The sequence below is a fragment of the Ambystoma mexicanum genome, chromosome 5p (genome assembly GCF_040938575.1).
Source record: "Ambystoma mexicanum isolate Mex_15411 chromosome 5p, UKY_AmexF1_1, whole genome shotgun sequence".
Classification (NCBI taxonomy): Eukaryota; Metazoa; Chordata; class Amphibia; order Caudata; family Ambystomatidae; genus Ambystoma; species Ambystoma mexicanum.
This window is the reverse complement of record NC_090930.1, coordinates 1,174,504,339-1,174,528,305: the sequence shown is the minus strand read 5'-3', so window position 1 is coordinate 1,174,528,305 and position 23,967 is coordinate 1,174,504,339. Positions and strand designations below refer to the sequence as shown.

Genomic DNA, 23,967 nt, shown 5'->3' with positions numbered 1-23,967 from the left:
CCCCCCACCCTGCTGTTGCCTGTGTGTGCAAGTGAGCCCCTCCCACCCTGATGGTCGCCTGTGTGTGAGAATGAGCCTCCTTCCCACCCTGCAGGTCGCCTGTGTGTGCAAATGAGCCCCGCACCTCGCTGATCGCCAGTGGGTGTGCTAGTGCCCCTCCTGACTTGACATCACCCCTTCTACCTGTCTGTCACCATGCATTAGAGCATAGTGGTTCCCTGATCATCGTGGCTGCTTCATGCATTTGTTAATGATCCTGAACCGGCATCTGTAAATTGCGCCCATCATGCAACATGTGATTGCACAATGTACTTCCCCACTGCTCCTGCCGCCCTTCAAGATGGGGTTTGCTTGAGCTTGATGCCACCACACACCCTATGTACGACTTTATGCACTATACGGTGTTGCCACCCTGTAAGAAAGGGTTGTGTATCATGTCTGTGCCACCTAACCCAGAATGACTCTGCATTGTATAATGTTGCCACCCTTTAAGATGGGGCTGTGTATCATGTCTCTGCCAGCTAACCTAGAATGACTTTGCATTGTATAATGTTGCCACCCTTTAGGATGGGGTGGTGTATCATGCCTGTGCCACCTACATTGTCCCTAGGCATCGTATGCTACTGCTGCTCCTCTAACTCGATCAGGCAAACTGTATTCTTTGCGAGCACTTATTGCCACTAAGCCTGTTTTTTCACAAGCTCCTATGTAACCAAGTAAGCCTTCTTAACAGTGCCACGATGCCTGAGGGCAGTTGTACGCTTTACAAATGCAAATAAATAAATACAAAATAAATAAGTATATCTATGTTGATGGTGCTACAATAACCTGAAACTTACATGAATACAGTGTGTGCCTTGGACACTGGAATGTTCACATGAATACACCAATGAAGGTGCATTAACCACATACAGAAATAAGCAAAACAGTTGTAGAACTGTCATGATGTTCTGTCTCTGTCCGAGAGTCTTAGGGCCCAGTTTATGGAATATTTGCCCGGTTCAAAGTGAACTCACACTGCTGAAAATTAACTTTGCACTGCCAACACAAACCCCGATTCATGGAACTGTGCAAAGAGTAATTTTGCTGTGCAAAGTCATTTTGTACTGCAAAAATAACTATGCTCTCACTCTGCCCGGAGTTTTCACGGCAAAAATATACTTTGCACAGTTCCATGAATCAGAGTTTGTGTCGGCAGTGCAAAGTCACTTTTCAGCAGTGCAAATGCTATTTTTAAGGTATATTATGTTATGTTATTTTACCTTATGTTTTATTGCATTGTTTTATGTGTACATGAGACAACTCCTGCAAATGTGACCTGTGTAATGTTGTGGGTCACTGATCCAAAGGTTTGATGACAGGCTCTATTTTGTGTCTCACAATCTAACCCCCAATCAATCTTGCTCTACTTCCCATGGCATCCATACCCAAATATGAGCGTTTCCACTGCTCCCCATGGCCTTGCCAGCACCGCAGGAATAGTTACAACATTGTGTATACCAGCGCAAAATTGTTTTACATAGAAAAAAGGACAGCATGCACAATTGCTATTCTCCAGGAGCCTGTCAGGGCACAATAGGGAAGCAGAGCTTGTTATAGGGCGCTGTGGGAATAGCAGAAGCCTTCTCTCTATCACAGGGCACATTTTTTACATGTGGATTACCTCACACTTTTCCAGATGAATCTCTGGTAAAGGTTGAGCGAGTCTTGGGAGTCAGACTATACAAATGTGGGTGGTTCGAGTTTTGCCAGAACCAGCTCAACCATCCATAGTTTTATGTTATGTTATGTTAGGCTACGGTACGTTAGGTTAGAATAGGTCAGTGTTACTTTTGGCACCGAATTATAAGGATGTCCTCAGGCAGCATTGGTAGAATGGCTGCTGAGGCACTAAGCATTCAAGGGGTTACAATTACTAACTTCATTCAATGACAAGGCATGGCAGAAGCTTATTTAGAGAAATACATAATTCAAGTAATGTCCAATCTAGTAGTGCTTATCAAATAGGCGAAAGAGAGCACCTCTACTGAGAATGGACATGGGTAAAATACCATGTTCTATAGAATTTCTTCCACTCAGGGGGGTCCAAAACCAGGTTTTAGCTCACTGCACTCTTCACAGAGGAGAAATATCCATTTGCATGTCAGTCTTTGCCCCACCCACAAGGACAGTCCAGCACCGAAATGCTAGGCAAATCGCCTCTGAACAAGAGAACCATCAGCAACGACAGACATGTGTTTCGGCCTTGTCAGGCCTCCTCAGTGAGGTGAAGCTGAGCATCTCTAAGACAAAGTGAGCAAGGGGTCCACGTCTGGATAGGAATACCATTTTCAGAACTTGGTTTGAGACCAAGAAGGCCCTTCCTCTGCTCTTGTCATTGAAAATGGAAGAAACTACTTGTGCATATGACTTTGTGAAAATGAAATGTTATAGGAGGAGAGTGATAGTGGGATGTGCTGCAAACAAATATAGTCTCTGGGCAGTGTAGTAGGATCAGTGAAGGATGCAGAGAGTCAGTAGAGTGGTTTGGTGCTTAGAGGGAGATGTGGTACCATTATGAGTAATAATGGTAGCCTTCATCTGTTTTACTCAATTGAATGTTAATGATTTGCATCTTTGGGGGAGGAGAGGCTACTGCAGTAGCCATGATAACTGAGAGGACAGCAGTGGTACATGAGTGAGTAAGAGACAATATATGTATGGGACACTAACCACAAACCACAAGAACAAATCACCTGAAGGCCTTACCTTTGTTAGATTCCAATGGATTAACACTAGAAGGATTGGTTATTGAGGACTATCAATTCTGTCTTAGATTGAATAAAGTTTATACAATGTTAATCACCAGAGCAAACCACCTCAAGGCCTTAACTTTCTTTAATTATTTGGCATTTACACTAGAAGGACTGGATATTGAGAACCATACATTCTTTCTAAGGTGGAGTAATGTTCATACAGTTGTCCTTTATCTAGTTATTGCTGACAAAATGGAAATGCTCTAATAAGTGTAGGGCACAGGTTAAGTGGGTTTTTTCCAGGCTCAACATGATTTACAAATCATCAACAAACACGCAGAAAGATAAGTCAAATAATTTGATAACTGAGTTCTGTGGTGTAGAGGAGCAGCTTTATCCCCACTCTTTGATGACAGACAGGTAAATATGGTATTCATGGCCCATACCCCTCTCTCCTGTCCAACATTGTAAACATCATGAATATTGTTTATTAAGGCAACAAAGGTATAAAAGTGCTGGAAGCACAGAAAAGGTGCTGTGAGATGGTAAAATCAAATAGCAGAATATGTGGTTTTAACTGGTGTGACTCATAAAACAAAAGTGGCATACAGTCAAAGAAGATAAGATGCGGAATTTAGCCAATGGAAAACCAGACACTCTATTTATAATTTATACAGTGTACTAAAGAAGTCTGAAGAAATGCGTCAACCGATTTTTCTGGTTTAAGGTTGCAACATACATCGGATGTTCAGTGAAATTTGGCAAACTACCTAGTCTTGGGAAACTACCATGTACCTGCATGTGTTCCTTATTTAGTTTTTCCCTTTAACCACTTACGGCCGCTTTCAAGAGAATCACATCTCAAGACTCAGAACAACAAATAGATGTACATTGCCATTGTGTCTCGGAACATTGCAGGCTTAATGGACAAGCACGACCAATAAGATGCACTTTCATTCCTATATGCCCACGATATAGTCTTCCTTCAGATACTTGGGCCATTGTCATGCCGGAAATGAATGGGTGTAATGTCCAGCAAAAGCCCGTGGAAAAGAATATTAGAGGGAGGAACTCTGGTGGTTTATTCATCTCGGTAGCTTCATCCCTGGGATGATCAATCAAGGTTTTAAGAATAGACAGTAACAATATTCTTGCATTAAGGGTGAAGGTTCCCTTGAAACACAATATTTTCCTTTTTCATTTTTATAATGCCCCAGCATCCACAGCATCACATAACTTAAGATAGTGTAATCCAGGTGTTAAAATCCTATTTGGACTCGAAAACCTCAAAGGATATTTTGATTTAAGGATGGGATTTTCATTTAAAACTCGGTTGTGATTTTTTAAGAGACCATGCAGGAGAGATTCAAGATATACCCTGCGCCGTTTTTCAAGATACATGGGGGCGGAGGCATTTGGCCTTAAATTTAACCTGTTCCTATTAGAAAGGGGTCTAAGAATGGTGTATGGCAGAGTCCTGCCTGAGGTTCCTGAAAATATGACCTTTAGGAGCTCTCATTTTATGTCTAATATATAGACTATTTTATACTGAGAGGATGCATGTTGGTACATCTGAAATTATTTGACAATATCTCTAAGCCAGATAGTGACCATGTGGCTCTATCTCTTAATTTGATCTGGGGGAATAAGCATAGTAGCAGGGCTATTGACACCTCTTCAGCGTGTCCAGCTGATGCAGCCCCCAATATGGGACGAAAAAGGAACTGGGCTAAACTGTCACCGGAGCGCATCACGCAAGCGACAGTGAAAGACACCCCTAATGAGATCTTGTATTTCGTGGGGAGACAACTGTAGCCCTGGCCTAGTTATGTCAAACTTCCAGAAATGTGTAGCGATTGCTGAGATTCACTTAACATCTAAACTTCTAAACTCAAGAAACAAGGCAAAACATAACGAACGAATAATAATGTAACCCAGCAAAATAGCACCACAAAGTTAGCATGTCCCAAATAAGATATTAAAGAGGGTCACACACACACTGGCCACCTGCGAACCCCTTTTCTAGGCAAGGGGACCCCATCCTTCACTTATTTACATCATTCCACCCTGGGGCAATCCTCATACCATTTCATTAAGAGGTGCTGCATTCTGACTACAGGAAGAAACATTTGAGCCCCTTTTGGCACGTGTCTCTTCCTTTGAAACAAATGTTGCCTACCAAACAAATTGAATATTTTCTTGTCAATCGCGTATTTGTTTCTTGAGTTTGTTTAACATCACGTATATGCTTCCTTACATCATTTTCTTCCCAATGTTTGGAGACACAGCAGAATTTTGCAAAGTAATATATTAATGCACGGTTCAGAAACCTGCATCAACCGAAAGAGATGTTAGAGCACCACCGGAGTGTGTACCGGACTTGGAGCTCTGAGAGGGAACCCTGGGAAGGACTGATGTTCTTAATAAACCCTCTCTATGGATCAGCTAGAAAGTGAAGGAATAGAATGGGCGGAATGCAATGCAATGTTCTGTAATTTGATCAAATATGTTAGGCATCCCTAAATGCTTGGAGTTAGCTGAAGTTAGTTGAATGAAAAAACATATAAACGTGATGAAGATTAAAAAATTGTTCTCAAAGAGTTCTCACTAAGGAGATATTTGATTGTGTAGTCCACATACCAAAGCTCAATACCTTATTTATTTTAAGAACAATTTAAAATATAGCAATGGCTTTGTTTTTCGGTGGGATTTTGAAATGTTTTGACTCATTCCATCACTCGCACTACTCATATATAGCAGAAGAATATCTTATATGTCCAACCACATGGGCACACATATCAGGAATCATTCATGTGTTTTTCACAAGTCATGGAATCTATGAAAGGTTGATCAGTCTAATTTCAGACGGGAAAAGGCATTGTTTTTCGGACGCTTTTTTGACAAGTTAATTTTCTTTAATTAAAATACAAACTACACTTAACTATGGTTTTGGTATTTAAACACTAGAGCAACCATTCATGTTAAGGCTAATTGATATTACAACATGTAAAGTTTAACATAAAGGTGTGCATTTTTGAGGTGAGCAGTTGATTGAATGGTGTAACTGGTACTCATCCCCTTACTAGTAGAAAGCTGTAGCTGTCTGTGGTTCAAATACGTTTGTTCAAATTGACTGTATTAACAAATAAAGGGTTACTTTATTGCAAATCAAGACAACACATGTTTCACAGAAGGTAGCTTCTTCAGGATTTGCTTGAAAAATGCATGTGTGACCCAAGGTCATAATGTTTACTGGGTCTATGTAACGCAAGGTGTACTATCAAGGTTCTTGGAAGGTTTCTGCTGTGGCCATTTAGGCTGCCTGGTTCTCAAGTTCTTAAATAGTTTTGAGCTGCGCCAATTGTGTATTCTGTGGAGTACTATTTACATTTATGAGAAGTGATTTTCTACTTCTGAGCTCATATGAAGTATAGACTTAGTCAATGTGGTAGGTTGGTGGTTCGTTTTCATACATGGTTTGGAGTAACACTGAAATGAATCGACATCACCAATACCTAAAGCATTGTTCTATATTCATTGTAAATGAGGACAGCATCCCTTAGAGGTGCTCATATTGTAGGAGGGAGGTACCCGCTCCTGATTAGATTCCTTCCATTCTCTCTCCTGCTTAATCTCTCTCTCTCTCTGTCTCCTGTTAATGGCATGGATGGAACGTTATAACTCTGGCTAGTGTCATGGTTGTGGTAGTAATAGGAATGTGAACGGAATGTAGTGCAAATCCTACATTTAACACTGCCAAAGAGATAGCTTACTGCATAAAAAGCAGGAAAACAAAAAGAAGGATGGGTCGCCAGTATCTTATTATTGGAATCTTTGTATTTAAATACTCATTGTCTAGTGAACCAGTCACTGGCAAATGAGCATGTTTACCAACAACTAGTGACATGACAAACAAAGTTACCACATAGAGTCAGTAATATGAAAACTGTTACATAGGAGATGGCGTTCAATCTTTCACTGAAAGTCTGTTCCAGTATTTCAGGATTGATATGCCAAGGCACATAAACATTAGTATAATTTAGACCCATTCATTGTTTGGAACAGGACTGTGTTTATTTTAATATCGTTGAGTTTGCGTTCTCCTAGAGAAGCGTTTTGGATCTATAATTAATTGGATGCAGCACAAATGTCTTGTCCAAGCAAATGAGTTGATCCTTGTCATAGAAATGTTCATCTTATTAACAATTAATTGTAAACAAAGGTCGACTTACTGTCTTACATTTTCATAGATTATGATGAGCGCATTCTATTTTTATTGGGCTGTTTTTGTTGCAACAATCCTTAGTATATATCAAATTATGAAGTATTTACACATACTGTGAGCTTTTCTGTAAACAACCCAAAAGAGTACAACTATAATATAACAGCTCTTAAATCACGGGCCCAAAGGCATGTGGAATCACAGACAATATACCAAAATAGATGCAGTGAGCAATGGAAATATGAAAGGAAAGTTGTGTTCCACTACCATAACAAAACGTTGAATCTCAAAATAACATATAAACAACAGCTATGCTTGCACTCTACAAAATGGATGCTCTCAGAATTATTCACTAAAAAGGAACTGTTTGTGTTTTAAAGGAACTAACCAATCCCCCTGTCATAGGTTCCACAGCAAGCATGTCACTGTATCTGTTTGCAGAGGTCCGCATCAGAATAAAAATGTCCTTTGGAACATTGCACAGTTTGTCACATGTAAAACCATTGCAGGCAGCAATGTGCTTACACTATCACTGTTAGTACTCTTTTCTGCCCATCATAATCACCAGGTCAATGTGTGCATTTCCAGACCTTTGCCATGACATTTTCCTTAAATAAACAGAAGCTATTCTCACTCACATATTGATCCCTGCCAACCAAGATTATTTTAAAGCTCAAACACATACCTCCAACTACTCAATGTATTGACGTTATCTCTAATGTATAATAAAGTCTCACTTTTAGTTAAGCAAGGTTTGGCCGTGCACCATATGAAGAAACAATCACATGTTGTGTGAAACTTTGCCAGCTAGTCATCAATATCCCAGATGCTTTCTAGAGCCAAAGTATTTCAGTGGGTATTTTGAGCCAGGAAACTGTCAAATCCCCTTCCTGGCTGTTTCCTATCCTTGTGAGTTCCCAAAATGGTGCTTGTGTTGATGACCCCAGAATTACAATAGATCACAACTATGTCTAAATTCATGTGTTATTGGTGTGTTCATCTGTCTTTGACACAATCATAACACTCTTGTATGTTGTCTACCGCAGGCTGGCATGGGAAGGATTTGCTCTCAATTGTGTGTTTTCCTTTCTCCCTGAGGAAAGCATAGTAGCTGTTTTCACTTCCTATATGTCAAACGTTCACACTTATATTGAGTACAATCTCTACCTTGACCTAATTGTGGTTCTAATTCACTACTTTGGCTTCCAATGCTGCTCACATGCAAAACCTTCTTGCTTGAGATTGTTCAGTGTGAAATAGAAATCGGTTCCATGGTAGATACAATATAAATTCATGGTCTATGGCATTGGAGGGGGCTGCAGTGATGTTAGCACAAGCGGATACAGTCAAAGAAAGAGGCGATTTCTTTCATAACTGCCCTCAAATATGGTGCAAAGAGCTTTGGTCATGGGAGATTGTTCATGTCCTACCCATGTGACAGAGTTCAGAATACTGTGTTTTTTCATGGCACCGTATCTGTCTTCATTACCCCAGATCAGCTTTAAGCATTCTATCTGTGTGTCCAGCCTGATGGCGCCGATATGTTCATCCCTGCCTCTCCTGCACAAAGGTTTGTAATCTCTGCATATGTAGCATCTCACTTGCAAGTAAGAAGAAGCCTTGTGTGTGTAATGGATTTTATATAGCAGGTACTTAGCTGTGAAGCAAAGGAATGCAGTACCTCAAGGGGAGACACTAATGTGGTACAATTATATCTGTACAATAGGACAGGTACAATATTAAGGGTTCACTTGGAAGGACATAAAAAGAGGGGATACAGAGGGTTATAGATACAATGAGCCTCATTACAATTGTGCCAGTCTGGAAACACTGGTGCCGGTAAGCCAACTGACACCTTCGTTTCCAGACCGGCACACTACAAATCTGCAGGCGGGTGCCGTCCCGCCCGCCAGGGTCACACCTGCTGGGTGGAAAGGCACCCGCTCGCGGAGTACTCACGGGAGCACTGGCACCATTGTTAACGGTGCCGGTGCTCCTGTGTCCCCATGGGGACTACCAAAATGACCTGCACCTGTTTTCCCGGCCAACAGACTCAGAATAGCATGGTGGCACCGGGAAGTCAGGCACCAGTGATTTTTTACGGGTCCGACTGCAACCCGCTGGTAGCACCGGCAGGGTTACCGCCTGACCCATAATGAGGCACAATGTATCGATTACGGAGGGAGAGGGGGATGTCCTCTTGATTAATGTGTTGGTGGATCTGCCGCTTTGCTCCCATTGAAATTATGCACATTGTGTTCTCTTCCAATCCTCCAGAAGACCCCAAGTTAAGGAAGTTATTATGCACCTACTCTTATATTTCCCCACGTTTTTCTGGGCCGTCTTTATTAAGCGACTCTGCATTAAATGGGCCTGTGTTCTTCTCCAGTATTCCATTCTTCCGAATACAGTCACTTCCATCGATTTTAATAAATTTGAGTGGGGTATAATCAGGACACATAATCCAGCAAACAAAAAAGTGTTTACTGTATTGATGTGTCCACTGTATCAATACATTGGTACCCGGTATTATGCTAGAATGATAAACAGCTGCCTTGCAGGCCAGGTGCTTGCTTAACATTGAAATGTTAAGGTAATGGTTTTGGTAAGGGAAGTGGCCTCCACGTGAAGATTTCAGTTTAATTAAATGTTTCATTGTATGCATTGCCTTTCTCTTGACTCCTTCTACTGCTTTTGCCCCTCGTGCTATTTGCTACAAGAAAAGGCTGCATGAGGTAAAGAATGTGTGTGTTGATATGACTGTTTGTGGGCAAGAGGGCCTCACACTTTCCAAGAAAATAATTTGAATGGCTTCTTTTCAATCTGCACTTCTTGAGACAACTGGCACAACCCGTGCAGGTTTTACCACAAAACCAGCAAAGGCTAACCCAGGCCTTTTTCAAATATAAATTGAGCATTTTGAAATGGGGTCATTCCTATGCTTGCACTTTCAGACCCATTTAGGTGGCACATTTCGACACCTGTTTCTACGGTAAAGTATTGTGGGGTGTGACTTATGGGGTGGAGACAGACTATAGGGTGGGAACGTGTGCATTATGTGATATGTATACCAATGGTTGCAGCAAATGCTTTGCAGCAAAATTCCCATGTCTAATCGTGGACCTATTTATTCGGCCTTGCATGGGAGACTGCACAATGTGGTCTATTGGGAAAACCTCAATTTAAACCCAAAGACCCCTGAATGGGAAGTTGTCAACTCGGACAATGGACAACATTTGTTATTCCAAATTTGAAAAGTATTATTTTACACCTACACTAAAATTCATTAGACAATTATTGATCCCTCCTATAACATGGAATGTCAATGGAAAGACTGCCATCTAACTACATGGTTGCTCTTCGTGCTTCCTTACTTGGTGCTTTTCACTTCACTATACTGGAAATTACCACAGGAAACGTGTGACCAGCTTGGACATAATCATGCATCGTACAGGAAGAAACTGAATTAGCAAACAGTGGGAAAGGCCGGGGCAGCTCTCCCAATGGAAATACAAGGACCTCCAGGGTGCCAAGGCAAATATTACCTTTATTGTCAATCACTGCATACACCTATACATCTATCTTTCTCAAAATGATTGCATTCTTAATCTGTTGACCTGGATTCAAACTCTGGCTGTACCTCGCGGTTAAAGCAAAAGCAAAAAGAGCACACTTGCAGAGTAAGCCCTCCGGGAGGTACTTGCTTTAAACCTTCTTAGCGGCACTACCTTAATCAGGACGAGCAACCTACATCTGAAAAGGTTCCAATGAATTCAACATGCTAAAGACGTACTGCTCCTTAACGTAGGAAAGAGGGGGAATGTCACTCGTGTATTCAAGCCCCCCACTGGCTTTGGGTTGTGTTGAACGTCTGAAATCCCTTGCCTTTTGCACATTTGTCCATTATTTCTGAATGCAAATGTACAAAACATGTTTCTATAAATGACTTGTGTGCAATACAATCTGCTGATCATCCCCGTTTGCAAACACACTGGAGCTATAAGGATGTGCCTGTGTACACTTCACAATAGTGGGAACTGCTCCAGTACAAGATGTCCCTCAAGACGAAAGCATGTGTAATGTTTACTAGGACTGTGAAACTTGAGTGTATCATGCTAATTGCCTTCTAGTCCAAAGATCTAGCCACTCATTGGCAATTGTGTACTTTAGAGATCATGTAACATAGCATTTATCACAGTTTTCCATTAGAAATCTTCATTCCTATACTATCTGATTTTATCCATGGAACAACTGAATTACACTGTTGGGCTGCATGGCAGCAGGTTGGGGGTGTAGGAACACTTGCCCAAATGGATATTTAATTATTATTTAACATGTGTTTATCGATTTGTCTTAACAATTTGGTGGATTTGGCAAAATAAACCAGTTTTTCAGAGAAGGTGTTCTAGATCAGAACACCACATGGTATTGAGCTTTTACCCCCGTATATTAATCATTTGAAATGTATCTGTAAAGGGAAATGCCTGACACATACGTTTGTATTCTAGGAATAATACCATATTGGAATATATTTGAAGGGCTTCCCCGAGGTGAACCTGCAGTTCTCCAGATGTTTGCACTATGACTCCCGTGATCCCTCACCATTGACTACACTGGCTATGACTAGTGGATTTTGGAGACCAAAACATCTGGAGAGCCAAGGGTTGCAGAACGTCATCTTGCATCACAAGATCGGGGTCTTCTTCCTACATCTCCTGGCATCATTGGTACATGATTCCTTAATGTGTAGGTGCATTTCTGGGGAAGCCAAAGATAAAAGGCCATTGTGGGACTCTGAATTTCAAGTTCTCAGACATTTTGATGTTCATTAACTTGGTGAAGTGCCTGTTTACTCACAATATGTAATTGTGAAATTAATGTCAGTGAAGAGTCACACATGACCCGTATATGGCTTCCAGTTTTGTTGTCATCCTAAAAAAACAGCATTTGATAATTGCACACCCTTGATCCTTATTTGTCTTCTGGTTCCATCAAAACAGGTGAAGTTGAAGTTCATCCCAATGTGAATACAAGTCCATTAATTGGTGATTCTGATGTGTACTTTGCCAATCGCCACTGGGTGGTTGTGAAGCTGAGTGTTTTTATCACATAACTGGGAAACGAATCCTTATCATTGGAATAATATTTGCAAAATGTATCATTTATATAAAAAGAATGAACAGGATGTATGGGACGTTGTGAAATGCATGTACTCTTAACATTCGTGAGACCTGGAAGATTGCATATCCAATGATTTGAAATATCTGGAATCACTATTTGGGTAGAGTAGTAGGCCAGTGATTGGTTGTGTGGCACATCTTCTGAGAGAAATGTCAGCAACTTGATTGTGATAGTTTGCTGCTTTGACCCATGACAGCACATTTTTGATAACATTTGAAATGGGAAATTATATGTTGTCCTCAAAAGCTGGACAGGTTTAGGGCGACTTGATAGTGTTGGTGGTGCAAGCAGGCATTGACATGGAATTGTTCTGGTGGTGCATTGGGCCAGCATTTCCACATATTTTGGGAAATGATACTTAGGGCCTGATTCACAGAGTGTTTTTCCATAGGATGTTCTCATAGAAAACACTTTGTGAATCAGGCCCTCGGTCTCCAAAACAAATCCAATTCACTGTATCCAGTCAAAGACACACTCACTCTAGACCATGACAGCAGAAAATGCTGAATATGGAAGAGGTCCCAAACAGCAGAAGCATGAGATCATTATCACACCATTCACACATGTGCACACAAACCAAGATATGTCCTAAATATAATACTTCTGAATTTGTTTGGAAACGTTTCCTCACAATACCAACTTAATTATCTGTAATGACTGCCAGCACATATGCATTCGATGGGTGGTAGGTAGGTAATGAGAGGCCCTGCTGGCACCATCCACGCTGGTTTCCACCAAACATCAGTTCTCGCGTTCTAGCCTCGAGGAGCCCCTGCTGTAGTAGGGTTCAGGAGGCTGCAGAGTCGGCTCAAGGGGAAGCCAACCCTACACAATGATAACCTTAGTATACACAGTGCAAGGAGTCTGTATATTCTCAATTTGTTACAGAGGTTTTCAAAATACATGCACTCCATCAAAGTGCAATCCTGGCATTAAGGCACATTTCAAAGGCTAAGAGTGAAATGCATGCCACAAAATCGGTGATTGAATGAATAATAGCTTCATCTCATCACTGGGGTAATGTTTATCTTGCATGATCAAATTTCTAATATTGGTACTTTTTTAAAGGCAACCAATGGTGCTGCAAGAGACTCGGTCATCACTTTTTTCAAGTTCTTGTTTATGATCCCTTTAATCCTATGAGATAAATTGCTGATTGTACTGACAAACACCAGCGCATTGTCTCTTTTGTCCTTTCTCTCACTGGATTTTTGTTCAAGCAGAGCCTCTCGATGGTTATTGCATGCTCTTTTAGCTGATCTTTTCACAAGTTCATATGGATACCCTTGATGCACCAATTTATGAATCAATTTATTTGCTCCCATTTCATAAGATTCTTTGCTGCTACTGTTACGCTTGATGGCAGGTTATCTCTTACATGTTGGTCACGGTGACTCCCATAATGCAGTAGCACGTTCGTATCTGTGTCTTTCGTGAATGGTTTAAACAATAGACGTCCCTGTTCATGATATATAGAAATATATATGTAATTGACCTCCACACTGCTCATAGTAGCAGTAAATTTAAGATACCTGTTTTCGACATTAAACCATTGTACAAAAACATTGAGTCAACTGGTGGCTAAATGAATTAAGCTGGAGAATATCATTTTTTCCTCAAACAAATTTAAATACTGATTGGCAAGGTTTAGAGCCATAGTTGCTCCCATCGCAGCGACACACTAGGAACCAAGTGTGTTTTGACCTGAGAGAACTCAAGTAAGACCTAAATTCAGGGTTTCAAATAATGAATTTGGGCTTTACATGAGTACATCCTTCTATATGAAATTAGTGCCTCCTGATGGTCTGCATATTGCAAATATGACCACAATGGTCTTTGTTGTTTTGTCTCCCACTACCACCAGTTCTCTACAAAGACAGTGGAATACCACTGGATTCAGACATTAACATTTGAAGGGTGAAGGTTTTAAGAATTGGACTATGAAGTTGACCATATACTTGAAGGTAAGTGCGGGATGTTAGAATGAGTTTTGTTGCTATTACACAAACGATAGGTAGCAGTGAATATATGAATGCACAACTAAGGTGGTTGTTTTGTATTTCAGATTAGCAAGAGTGTTCGGATTGGACGCCCATGAAGGTAGCCTCATCTGCATTCAGGGTTGCACGTGCTCCTTAAGAGTTACCACAGGCACACCTTTCAGGTATATTATATTGACAGATATATACTGAAACCCAAGGGGAAGGGGCTATGCAAGGTTGAGTAATAAACCTAGTTGTTCTTTGTTTATGTGTGTTTCTATTTGTTTAGGGTACATTGGAAAGACCTGAGTTGTGTTTCTTGGAATACATTGCTAATTAGTATATGACACACCAATAGAAAGTGTGCAGCCGCTGATGAATGTCCAGTGGAGTAAAGCCCACACAGGACAGAAACTTGCACAAGTAGGGCATTGATAAGAGCGGTGGAAGAAATGATCATTGGATCTATGCTCTGATTCCAGGATTTAAATATTATATAAAGTCAATATCCTGGATCGATGTGTGATATGTAGGATTGTGTGATTAGATTTATATAAAATGTATTGAACATCATTGGTTTTCTTGAATATATCATGATTTTTAACATTATTAAATATGTGTTATACATTATGTAATAAAATAGAGAATTAATGTTTTCCGTTCTAATTTGGGTACAAGTCTATATGTATGTCAAAGACATACCTTACGTCTTTTCCAATGTATGAGAGTGATTCACACAATTACTAGACCTTTCCTTTTATTTTGTAATATTTTATACCCTACAGGGTAGGAAGGTGGGTTGTCCCCAGTTGAGGATTAGCCGTTTGAGAATAATGGATTCCATAGAAGCACATGTAAGTTCTTCCCTCCTTGCATGCTGGTGGTGAAAGCCATTGGCGACTGTCTGCGCTAAGAAATGCAAGCGTGCATGGAAACCAGGGCCCACCACAATTTCCATTCATTGTTTGTACTTCATAGTGCAAACAATCAAAATTGCATGGAGTTGAATACGGAACTTGTATATGTACATGTGTGTGGTGCGTTTTATGAATTTTGCTCGTTTAACCAAATGACCCTCATTGCATGATGGTCGCAGCCCACTTTCCCAATAAATGTATGACCGTTTTCCAAATAACTATAGAGACCAATTTGACAGAGGGAGGACCGGGTTGTACGATTTTAAGGATAATTCTGTGCAGGGGATATTTACAGGTGTTGTGGAACATCTATATTAAAATATGGTTGCGTTAGAAAATCTATGACTAGCCCACATACATGTTTGACATCATTGTGCAGTGATTGTGAAACAGGGTGGTGTAAACCCAAGAAACAAACACAACTAAAGAAACACAATCCTCAAACTAACACATTTGAACAGGCAGACCTCCACCCATGAGGTACTCTGACACATCAAATAACACACCACATACACTGAGAACCCTGAGCACCCACTTGTCTATAGTGAACATACATTTTAAAAAAACAATATCACAATGAAGGATTGTGCACTGCGTAGTATTGGGAGTTTATAAATAATTACGGCAATGTCATGCTCCACATTGAATACACTTCCGGGTTAAGTTAAAGTGTTAAACGAAGCGTCTAGAACACTGACGACAATATAGTATATACAAAAGTGGTTTTGTTTATTGTAAAAGTCCTTGTAGCTGGGGTGATTTAATTATATTGACTACAGTTACATATTTGAAACAGCGGTTTCTAGGAACAGACACACTGGCCCTCATTCCGAGTTGGGCGCAAAGGGATACCGGGCACCGTTAAGGACATCAGTGCCTGTAATCCCTTTGCGCCCTATTCTGAGGTCCCTTAGCAGGTCCCTTCCTTAACGCTTGGTTTTACCAGGCGTTATGGACGGGGCCCGTTAAGTGACTTCAGAGCTAATAACGGTACCGCAATTTGCGGTACCGTTATTAGCGCCTTCCCATTGAGCCCTATGGGGGCTGAAATGGGAATGGGGAATGGCTTTTTCAAAGGGGATTTACCAGTCCCGCAAAGGTCTGAATAGACCGGTAAGTCCCCATTGAACCAGGGCGGACTCAGTACCGGTATTGGAGGTAGTCATGGCGCAAATAGCGCCATGATTACCTCCAAACTCGGAATGAGGGCCACTCTCTTCTGCTTGAGCACTTCCTCTGATCAAATAGTAGAACGTGTAGTTTTGCACGCTTGCTATTGGTTTGTTCAAAGGGAGGTGCATATGGGTGAAAGTCGTGCTTTCTGAGTAGAAATATATACCTTGGGTTACATTAACCTGTTTCTCTTCTGGTGACATTAACGGCAATTTGGTGCACATGTGAAACACAGACTACCCCCTTCTCCTGTATTTTACCAATATTCAGACCATATCCAGTGACTTCACAGATGACCATTGTCATCGAGTAACTAAACCACTCAGAGCCTTTTGGAGTGATATGCGAGGAACTTTGAATTTATTTTACATGGAATAATGAGAAAGCCAGTCTGTGTGTCTTTATATACTAACCCATTAAGAATATTTTTTGTAGGTAGATGTGTGACAGGTATGTTCTTAATTATGTTTTTTAGAGAAAAGGATCTGCAATGCGGAAACTATTTTTGTCAAATAAATTCAAAGTTCCTCGCATATCCCTAAAAAGGCTCTGAGTGGTTTAGTTATTCGATGACATTGGTCATCTGTGAAATCTGAATATTGGTAAAATACAGGCGAAGAGGGTAGTCTGTGTTTCCCATGTGCACCATATTGCTTTCACCCTACTATAACACAGTCTCCCCGGAAACAAAAAACGTTGGGTGCGACCTACCATATATCCATTATCGGCAATTATACAAAAGCTATGCTCCCCTCCCTGCTCAACGAAGGGCTAGATTATGTACAATGTGCTAATAGCTGGCGAGTTGTTCACTAGCGTGGGCAGTTTTGCCCTGTTACAGGAACGTGCAAAAATGTCATTCCCAGCTACTGGCCTGTCCAAAGAGGTCATGGTGCTACTGACATTTGATTCAAGTACTAGTGCAGCAATGCCTGGCTCTGATGCAAAATTGAAAAAACTCTAACAAAGTGTGTTATAGTATAGTATGATCCATAGTACCGCAGAACCGGTCTAATAGAGGAACCTTGTCAAAGAGAGCCTTGCCAGGTGTGCAAGCGGAAGGTGACAATTCACCTAAACATAGACCATGAAATGTGTAGCAACTTAGAAGTGTCAAATGGAATAAAATCTTATTCATCATGTGTCTTCAGTGACCATGATAATCACATCCCGCCCATACAGTGTTAAATTATATTGGTGTTAGCAAATTCATTGGCCAACAAAGGCAGTAAGGGGGGCCTCACACAGGAACTAGAAAAAAACCTTGGAAACTTCCCTAATTGATAAATGGTCCTCCAAGTTTGTTTGAAGATTATTCTACATCATAGGGACCTGACCAAAAAAGGCCAGCCACACAAAATATGTCTTCAAATATTTCACTGGGTTTAAACGAGATATGAAAGGGAGAATTTGAAATGGAGCTGGCCATTGAAATGTTGGGCCGAGGGATACTCGTGCTATTTACGGTACTCATGTCGATAGATTCTAGAAGTAACCTGTGCATGCTCCAAAAAGATCACACGTTGGACAATATGATTAGTTCTGTAATGGGACACCAGGACAACTTGGATGGCCTGAGTCCTGCATCTTGATCCAAAGGTACTTCCTCTCCCTCCTGCAATGCCACATCTTTGACAATCAGTTCCTTTTTCCTGTGCGTGCCAACATTATCCATTTACATTCGGTAGACATGAGTCCAGTACTGGTTTTAAGTTTACACACTGGAACTTGTATTCCTGCTTTTGAAATAGGGGGATGCACTTCATCACTACAAGTCCTAGAATGCAACGGTAATACCAGGACTGGTGTCAGGAGAGTCTGCCGCATGGAATGCATAATGTTGACAGGTACGAATCCCTTAGACAGTGATTCAAGCCTTGGTCTCACTAGAACAACCAGGGCAGAAACCCAAAGGTACATGAAGGGAACTCTCTTGGACTGTAGCAGTACTACACTCATTGTGCAACTTGGAGAGGACCTCCAACCAAACCAATGAAACACGCCCACAATTTGGATCAGGATTCACGGTGGCTCCATTCTAAGCATGTCTTTATGATAGGGTTCTCGGCAGGGAGCCAACTCTGAAATGCTCCAGTGACTGCCTGGCCTTCAATCGCCACCATCATGTGACCATGCTGTGATGTGGCTGGGGAAGTGGGGTGCAGGCAACCGTGCATATGTGGTGTGGAAGAAGAGGTGGGCCTCCAGAGCACCTAGGTCAGAGGGCAAATGCATGTGTGTGGTTTGGGGTCCATTAGGTGATTAGCTTGAATGTATGGATGATGCAAGTCTCAGTAAGTGATGCTATATAAGTGCAACCTTTATTCTGACTCAACTAAACTAACTCTGCCAGTTATTGGTATGTTCTGTAAAGTCAGTAGATGCCTTTGGAAAACGTGTCAAATGCTGTTGCTGACCTGGCATCTATACGATTTTTGTCATGCATTACGCTGCAGAACCAATCACAAATGGCGTGGCTTTTTACCTCTTTTTTTTAAAAGAAGTTGTGCTGTAAAATGTACCTTTTTTAAACCCACTACCAACCCACCCTACAAACAGACTTGGTTTACTGCCAGGCTATTATGCAAGTCTATGCAAAAAGGACAAGCATTCTCGTCCTTGGCACTTAAGGGGTTAAGCTCCTCGGCTACAATGGGTAGCTTACTCCTTTATGGGGAATATTAGCGTTGATGTATATGCCTTTAAAAATGCCCGGGTGAGTTTCCAAGATCATTCCATTGCATCTATGGATGCAAGCTGAGTCTTTCAATGCCTGTTTAAAGGTCCACAGTCTGAATCCACCGTCAACTTTTTTTTTATCGAGAGATGTTACAATAATTGCAATGCACCATTGTGTTGCTGCTCAGCCCCAAACTCATTTTTCCCAGTGGGTGCCAAGGCACTGACGCCCCCCCCCCGCTCCCCACCGCCCTGATTACTCCCTCCCTTCCACCCCTCACCACCCCTTCGACCTCTCACCTCTTCTAGGTATAATCAGCATGAACATTTTGAGGGAAAATGCTATGCCAATGAAAGGGCATAACCTGTGAAGACACACGTGCTGAACACTAGCTGAAAGATTGTCCCTGTAGGAAAAGGGGCATATAGCTTCATGAGGCACAGCTATTTCTCAATTATTCATTGATGAAATTATTCATAGTCCTCACTTTGACATCTGTGCAGAGCCTGCTGACGCAGGTTCGAATCCTGGCAGGGCCAAATTCAGCCTTTCATCCTTCCGAAGTCGATAAAAGAGCACCACACACCGTGGGTAATAATAAGCAGTGCTTAGATGCCTGAGGGTTCGTAGCGCTATATAAATGCTAAATTATTATTATTATGATAGGATGGCCAGGAGCAGGGTCCAACACATTTGCTTGGCACCTGGCCGTGACGATGTCTGCTGTACCATTTGGCGAGTGCCTGGCATTGTGAGACCTGACAGTGTCGCTGCTGTGAGAGTAGCCCCAATGACAAGTACTGTGTACCCGGTAGGCCTAGCTACTTCTTTGCTGTTCTATGGGCCCAGGTAGGGCCTAGTTACTCTCAGCTGGACTCTCCCTGCATCTCTGCTGTGCAAGTAAGGGAAGATAGCTCAGCAGCAACGAGTTTGCCTTGCAAGCAAGACAACACGAAGCAACACAGGTTCGATCCCCGGTTCCGTGCGTAGAAATCTCTGGCTTTTTAAGCGCGTTATAAATACACAAATAAGTTAACTGTGAGCACTTTAAAAATGCAAAATTAAAAAATAAAATAAATTAGAACGTAACTAAAAGGGCGAGTGGGTTCTGTTACCGTGGATAGGTGCCTGAGTGGAGCTGAAAGGCAGGAACTGTGGCGGTGTACGCTGTTTATTAAGTTATTGCCTGGTGGCTTTTATTCCCAAGTGTAGTGAAAAAGTGCAGTGCATGTGTTATTCAGCTCTACACAGATCTGTATGTATCCAAACGCATCCATGAGATATGGGGGGCGTCAGGGACAAGAGAAAGAAAGAACAGAGAGGGGGGTCGGGAAGATAAATAGTGGCATGGAAACAAACCGAGAGACGGAGACATCAGAGGAACGAGGCTGTGAGTGAGAGTGTAAAAGAGACAGGCAGAGCTGCAGCGGCAGTGCGAGTGGTATACGAGAGGGAGATGGACGGGCGGGAGAAAGGACACAGGCAAAGAGGGGTTTCAACAGCCAAAGACACCGCGAGGGAGGGGGAGAGGGAAGGGAGTGAGGGGCAGAGAGACAAACTGAAGGATGGAGAGGAGGCGAGAGACAAGAAAAGAAAAGAGGTGCAAAGAGAAGGGGAGCAGTAGTGGTATACGGGAAGGAAGCCAGAGAGGCAGAAGGGGGACGGGGAGAGGGCAGCGAGGAAATGATACGGTTATGAACTAGAGATGAAATAAGGGGAGCCGCGAACAGTGAAGGGGAAAACAAGGACAAAACATAGGAGAGGGAAAGATGCAAAGACAACAAAACAGACGCAGGATGGGAGCTAGAGATATATGGCATGGCGTCGCTAGATCGATAGATAGATGTAAGGTAATGAAACGCACATCAAGGTATCAAGGTAGTATGTTATGTTATGTTATGTTGTTACCGTATGTCTTAATATGTTATTGTATGTTGTGTCTATTTTCTATTGCTTGAGGACACCTTAGCAAGTCGTCACAGTGCTGTGAGGCCCCCGCCGAGCAAAACTCTTTCTTTCTATGCAACTCAAAGCATCAAGGCCAACTACGAAACACGTCTCGCGTCTATGACGTCAGTGGACTGTCTGTGCTGCACTATTTGTAAGGAACGAGCATTTGAAGGCTTGAAAACACCTCGTTTGCCGACCCGTCTATTACAGACGCCATGATGTGTCTACTTTCACATTCCATTGACGACCATTGCAATCTTATACTGACCCACCCATAGAATTGCCTTATGGGGAGGGTGTTAAAGGATATCGCAGGTGCGCCGATTTAAGCGGCACATCATGCAATCTCGGGAAAACTTCAACAGATTGAAATTACAGTGGTATTCGAAAGAACCGCCCCCCCACCCCCAGGTTTTAAAAATTCCTGCAACAGCTCGTTATTTCTTTTTTTTCTATTTAAATGGTTGCTGTTTGTACAGCTAAATGGAGGACATGCTTTCTATTTTACAGACGTTTTTGAATGTCAGCCTTGGTGGTGTGAGGTGGACGCATACATTGGACGTTCGGTGAAGAAGCTACGCAGGCACTCTACGTAGGCCCTTGGTTCAATTCTGCCCCATGCCAGGCAGCCATTGGGGCACTCCTGACCCCTGTGCATCCCCGTCCTCTGCCAAGCGTCCTTTGGTGCAATCCTGCCCCCTGCTAGGCAGCCATTTTAGATGTTGTAGCCCTTATTCTGTGTGTCCCAGAAACTGACTGCCATCACAGTTTCTTAAAAGGCAAGCATTGCTCACTGTGAAATGCAGCTAATTGATGACTTAAAGTGAGCAATAATTATGGTGACAGAGGCCCAATGGTGGTCGCGATATCTGTACTGCTAAATGATTGCCAACAAATAACTGTCTTTAGAGAGGCCATTTTGAATCACCGGCGGACCAAATAGTGGTCACATATGCTCGTGCGCAGTTCAAGGGCAAACGTACGAAATGAGAGTGTGGTAAAATGCATGGCATTTGCGTGGCTTTTACATTGTAGATGTGAATGCACAACAACATCTATGCAGTTTTGAGTATATCCCCGTGTCTCCTGACATGTTGCTTTAAATAGTGTCAAATCTGCAAAGCCACTCGGCCGAGGAATGTCGAGATGCTTGTTACACTCAGTGTCAAATACGAAAAAAGGCCATCAACGCGTGGCGACCAACTCGGCCATTCTTGTGATTAAAACACTTCATACTGAACTGGGAAAGCAGTGGACCTCAGTAAACAACACAGTGCCCTCTAGTGGGCCACTAGGAATTTAGCACCGGTCTGCAGCATTGCTCCATGAGACAGGGGCGCCATGGGGATGCATTGTGGGAGGACAAGGCTTGCCAAAAGGTGGTAGTGATGGCCCCAGTGCACTTAAATCAAGTGGTGATACTGCAATATGAGAGGTATGTGCCGTTGGCAAAGTTAACAAGTGGCAGAGCGTTTTTAATATGGTATCTCTTTGAGGGTACAGACAGGCTAGGGCGCGTGCAGCTGCAGTCATCACCCCCCCTCCCCTTCTTCCTTGTTCCCGCCACCTAACTGGAGCCTGAGCTTGGCCCCCACAGGCACAGGCCCTGCGCAGTGAGCGGGTTCATACGTACGCTGATCTTGGTCCCGTCGTTGTCCAGGTCCCGCTCGGTCTCTGGCACCAACTCCACCTGTTGGGAAACGAGGGCATTCTCTGAGAAAAGTGAGAGGCACTGGAGGCGCGGGCGCCCTTCACGCGGACACCTGTGTGCTGAGGGCGCCATCTACAGACCAAAGCAGCGCGCCACCAGAACAGGCCCCACGCCTCCCCCGTGAGGAGAATGCGCTACGCGCTTACAGACCAGTGTAATGGGACACATTCAGCAAAGTGTGCAGACTTTGGGACTGGTTCAAAAAGGCGTCTTTCAATGGGGTTCTCCCTTTGAAAACTCATGCGTGAATCGGGGTGTTTATCTGCTCGTAAACGTTATTCGTGGGGTTGAAGGTGAACGTCAAAGGCTATATGTTGCGCTCCCCGTTACACCCCTGACTGAATCGCACCCAAACGCTTTTGGCTTGATGTAGCAAGTTTTGCCAAGAGAGCGTGGCACGTGCTCGTGATGGCACTGTATGTGCATATATTCGAGTTTTCTTCCTGCAGAGCTGGAATCAAAGATCTTAGCATCTATAGTTGGCAGGAGCCAGAGGGGCTTCTGTCTTTCTGAATATTTAACGTGCCATGTGCTCGTCTTTATGGAATGACCCGTTAAGTGTACACCTATCGGGATCTGCAGTGCACTGGAAAGGTGTGTGCCTGTGTGTAAACATGCAATTGACTCTATCCAGATGGCGGGTCCCCGGGAGAAAGTCTGGCCAAGCCATTTTCCAACTCTCGCTGTTCTTAGGAGGAGAGGCTAGAACGTGCTGTGCCCGGGTTGGCAGCCCGTACCTGTGTGCCAGTGATCTCCGCCGCGCTCTCTTGGTCCTCGAGATCTCGCAGGAACCACCACTGGATCTCCAGGTACACAGAGGACGAGCCGCTCTGGAAAGCACAGGACATTTCCACATTCTGCCCTTCAATGGCTGTCAGGTTCCTGGGTAACTCCGTGAATTTTGCTGAAAGAAAGTGCACTTCTTACTAACATGCCTTCCTTCCTTCCTTCCTTCCTTCCCCTCTGCCCCTTCCTTCTTCCTTTCATCCTCCCTTGCTGCCCCGCCCTCCCTCTTTCCTTTCCTTCCTTCCTCCAATCGTCTTTTCCTTGCTTCCTCACTCACCCTTGCTCTCTCCCTACCCCTTCCTTCCTTCTCTCCCTCCGTACTTCCCCTCCCCCTGCTCCCTCCCTTCCTTCTTCCTTTCATACTCCCTTCCTTCCTTCTTCTTTTCATCCTCCCTTCCTGCCCCGCCCTCCCTCCCTCTTTCCTTTCCTTCCTCCAATCGTCTTTTCCTTGCTTCCCCACTCCCCTTGTTCTCTCCTACCCCTTCCTTCCTTCCTTCCCTCCTTCCTTCCTTCCTTCTCTCCCTCCCTCCATCACTCTTTCCCTCCCTCCCTCCCTCCCTCACTCCCTTCCTTCCTTCATTCTTTCCCTCCCTCCCTCCCTCCCTCCCTCCCTCCCTCCCTCCCTCCCTC

General features: G+C 43.0%; 1 protein-coding gene across 6 annotated transcripts in view; it reads right to left on the bottom strand.

The window, feature by feature from the left end:
- VSTM2A (V-set and transmembrane domain containing 2A) overlaps window positions 1-23,967 on the bottom strand; it is a 170,778-nt gene that overhangs the window by 143,867 nt on the left and 2,944 nt on the right. For all 6 annotated transcript variants that reach the window (XM_069613647.1, XM_069613646.1, XM_069613648.1 and 3 more), the window contains exons 2-3: window positions 23,289-23,455; window positions 22,474-22,530 (exon numbers count right to left, since the gene is read on the bottom strand). In XM_069613647.1, the coding sequence (XP_069469748.1) occupies window positions 22,474-22,530; window positions 23,289-23,455 (224 nt within the window). The remainder of the gene's footprint in view (window positions 1-22,473; window positions 22,531-23,288; window positions 23,456-23,967) is intronic.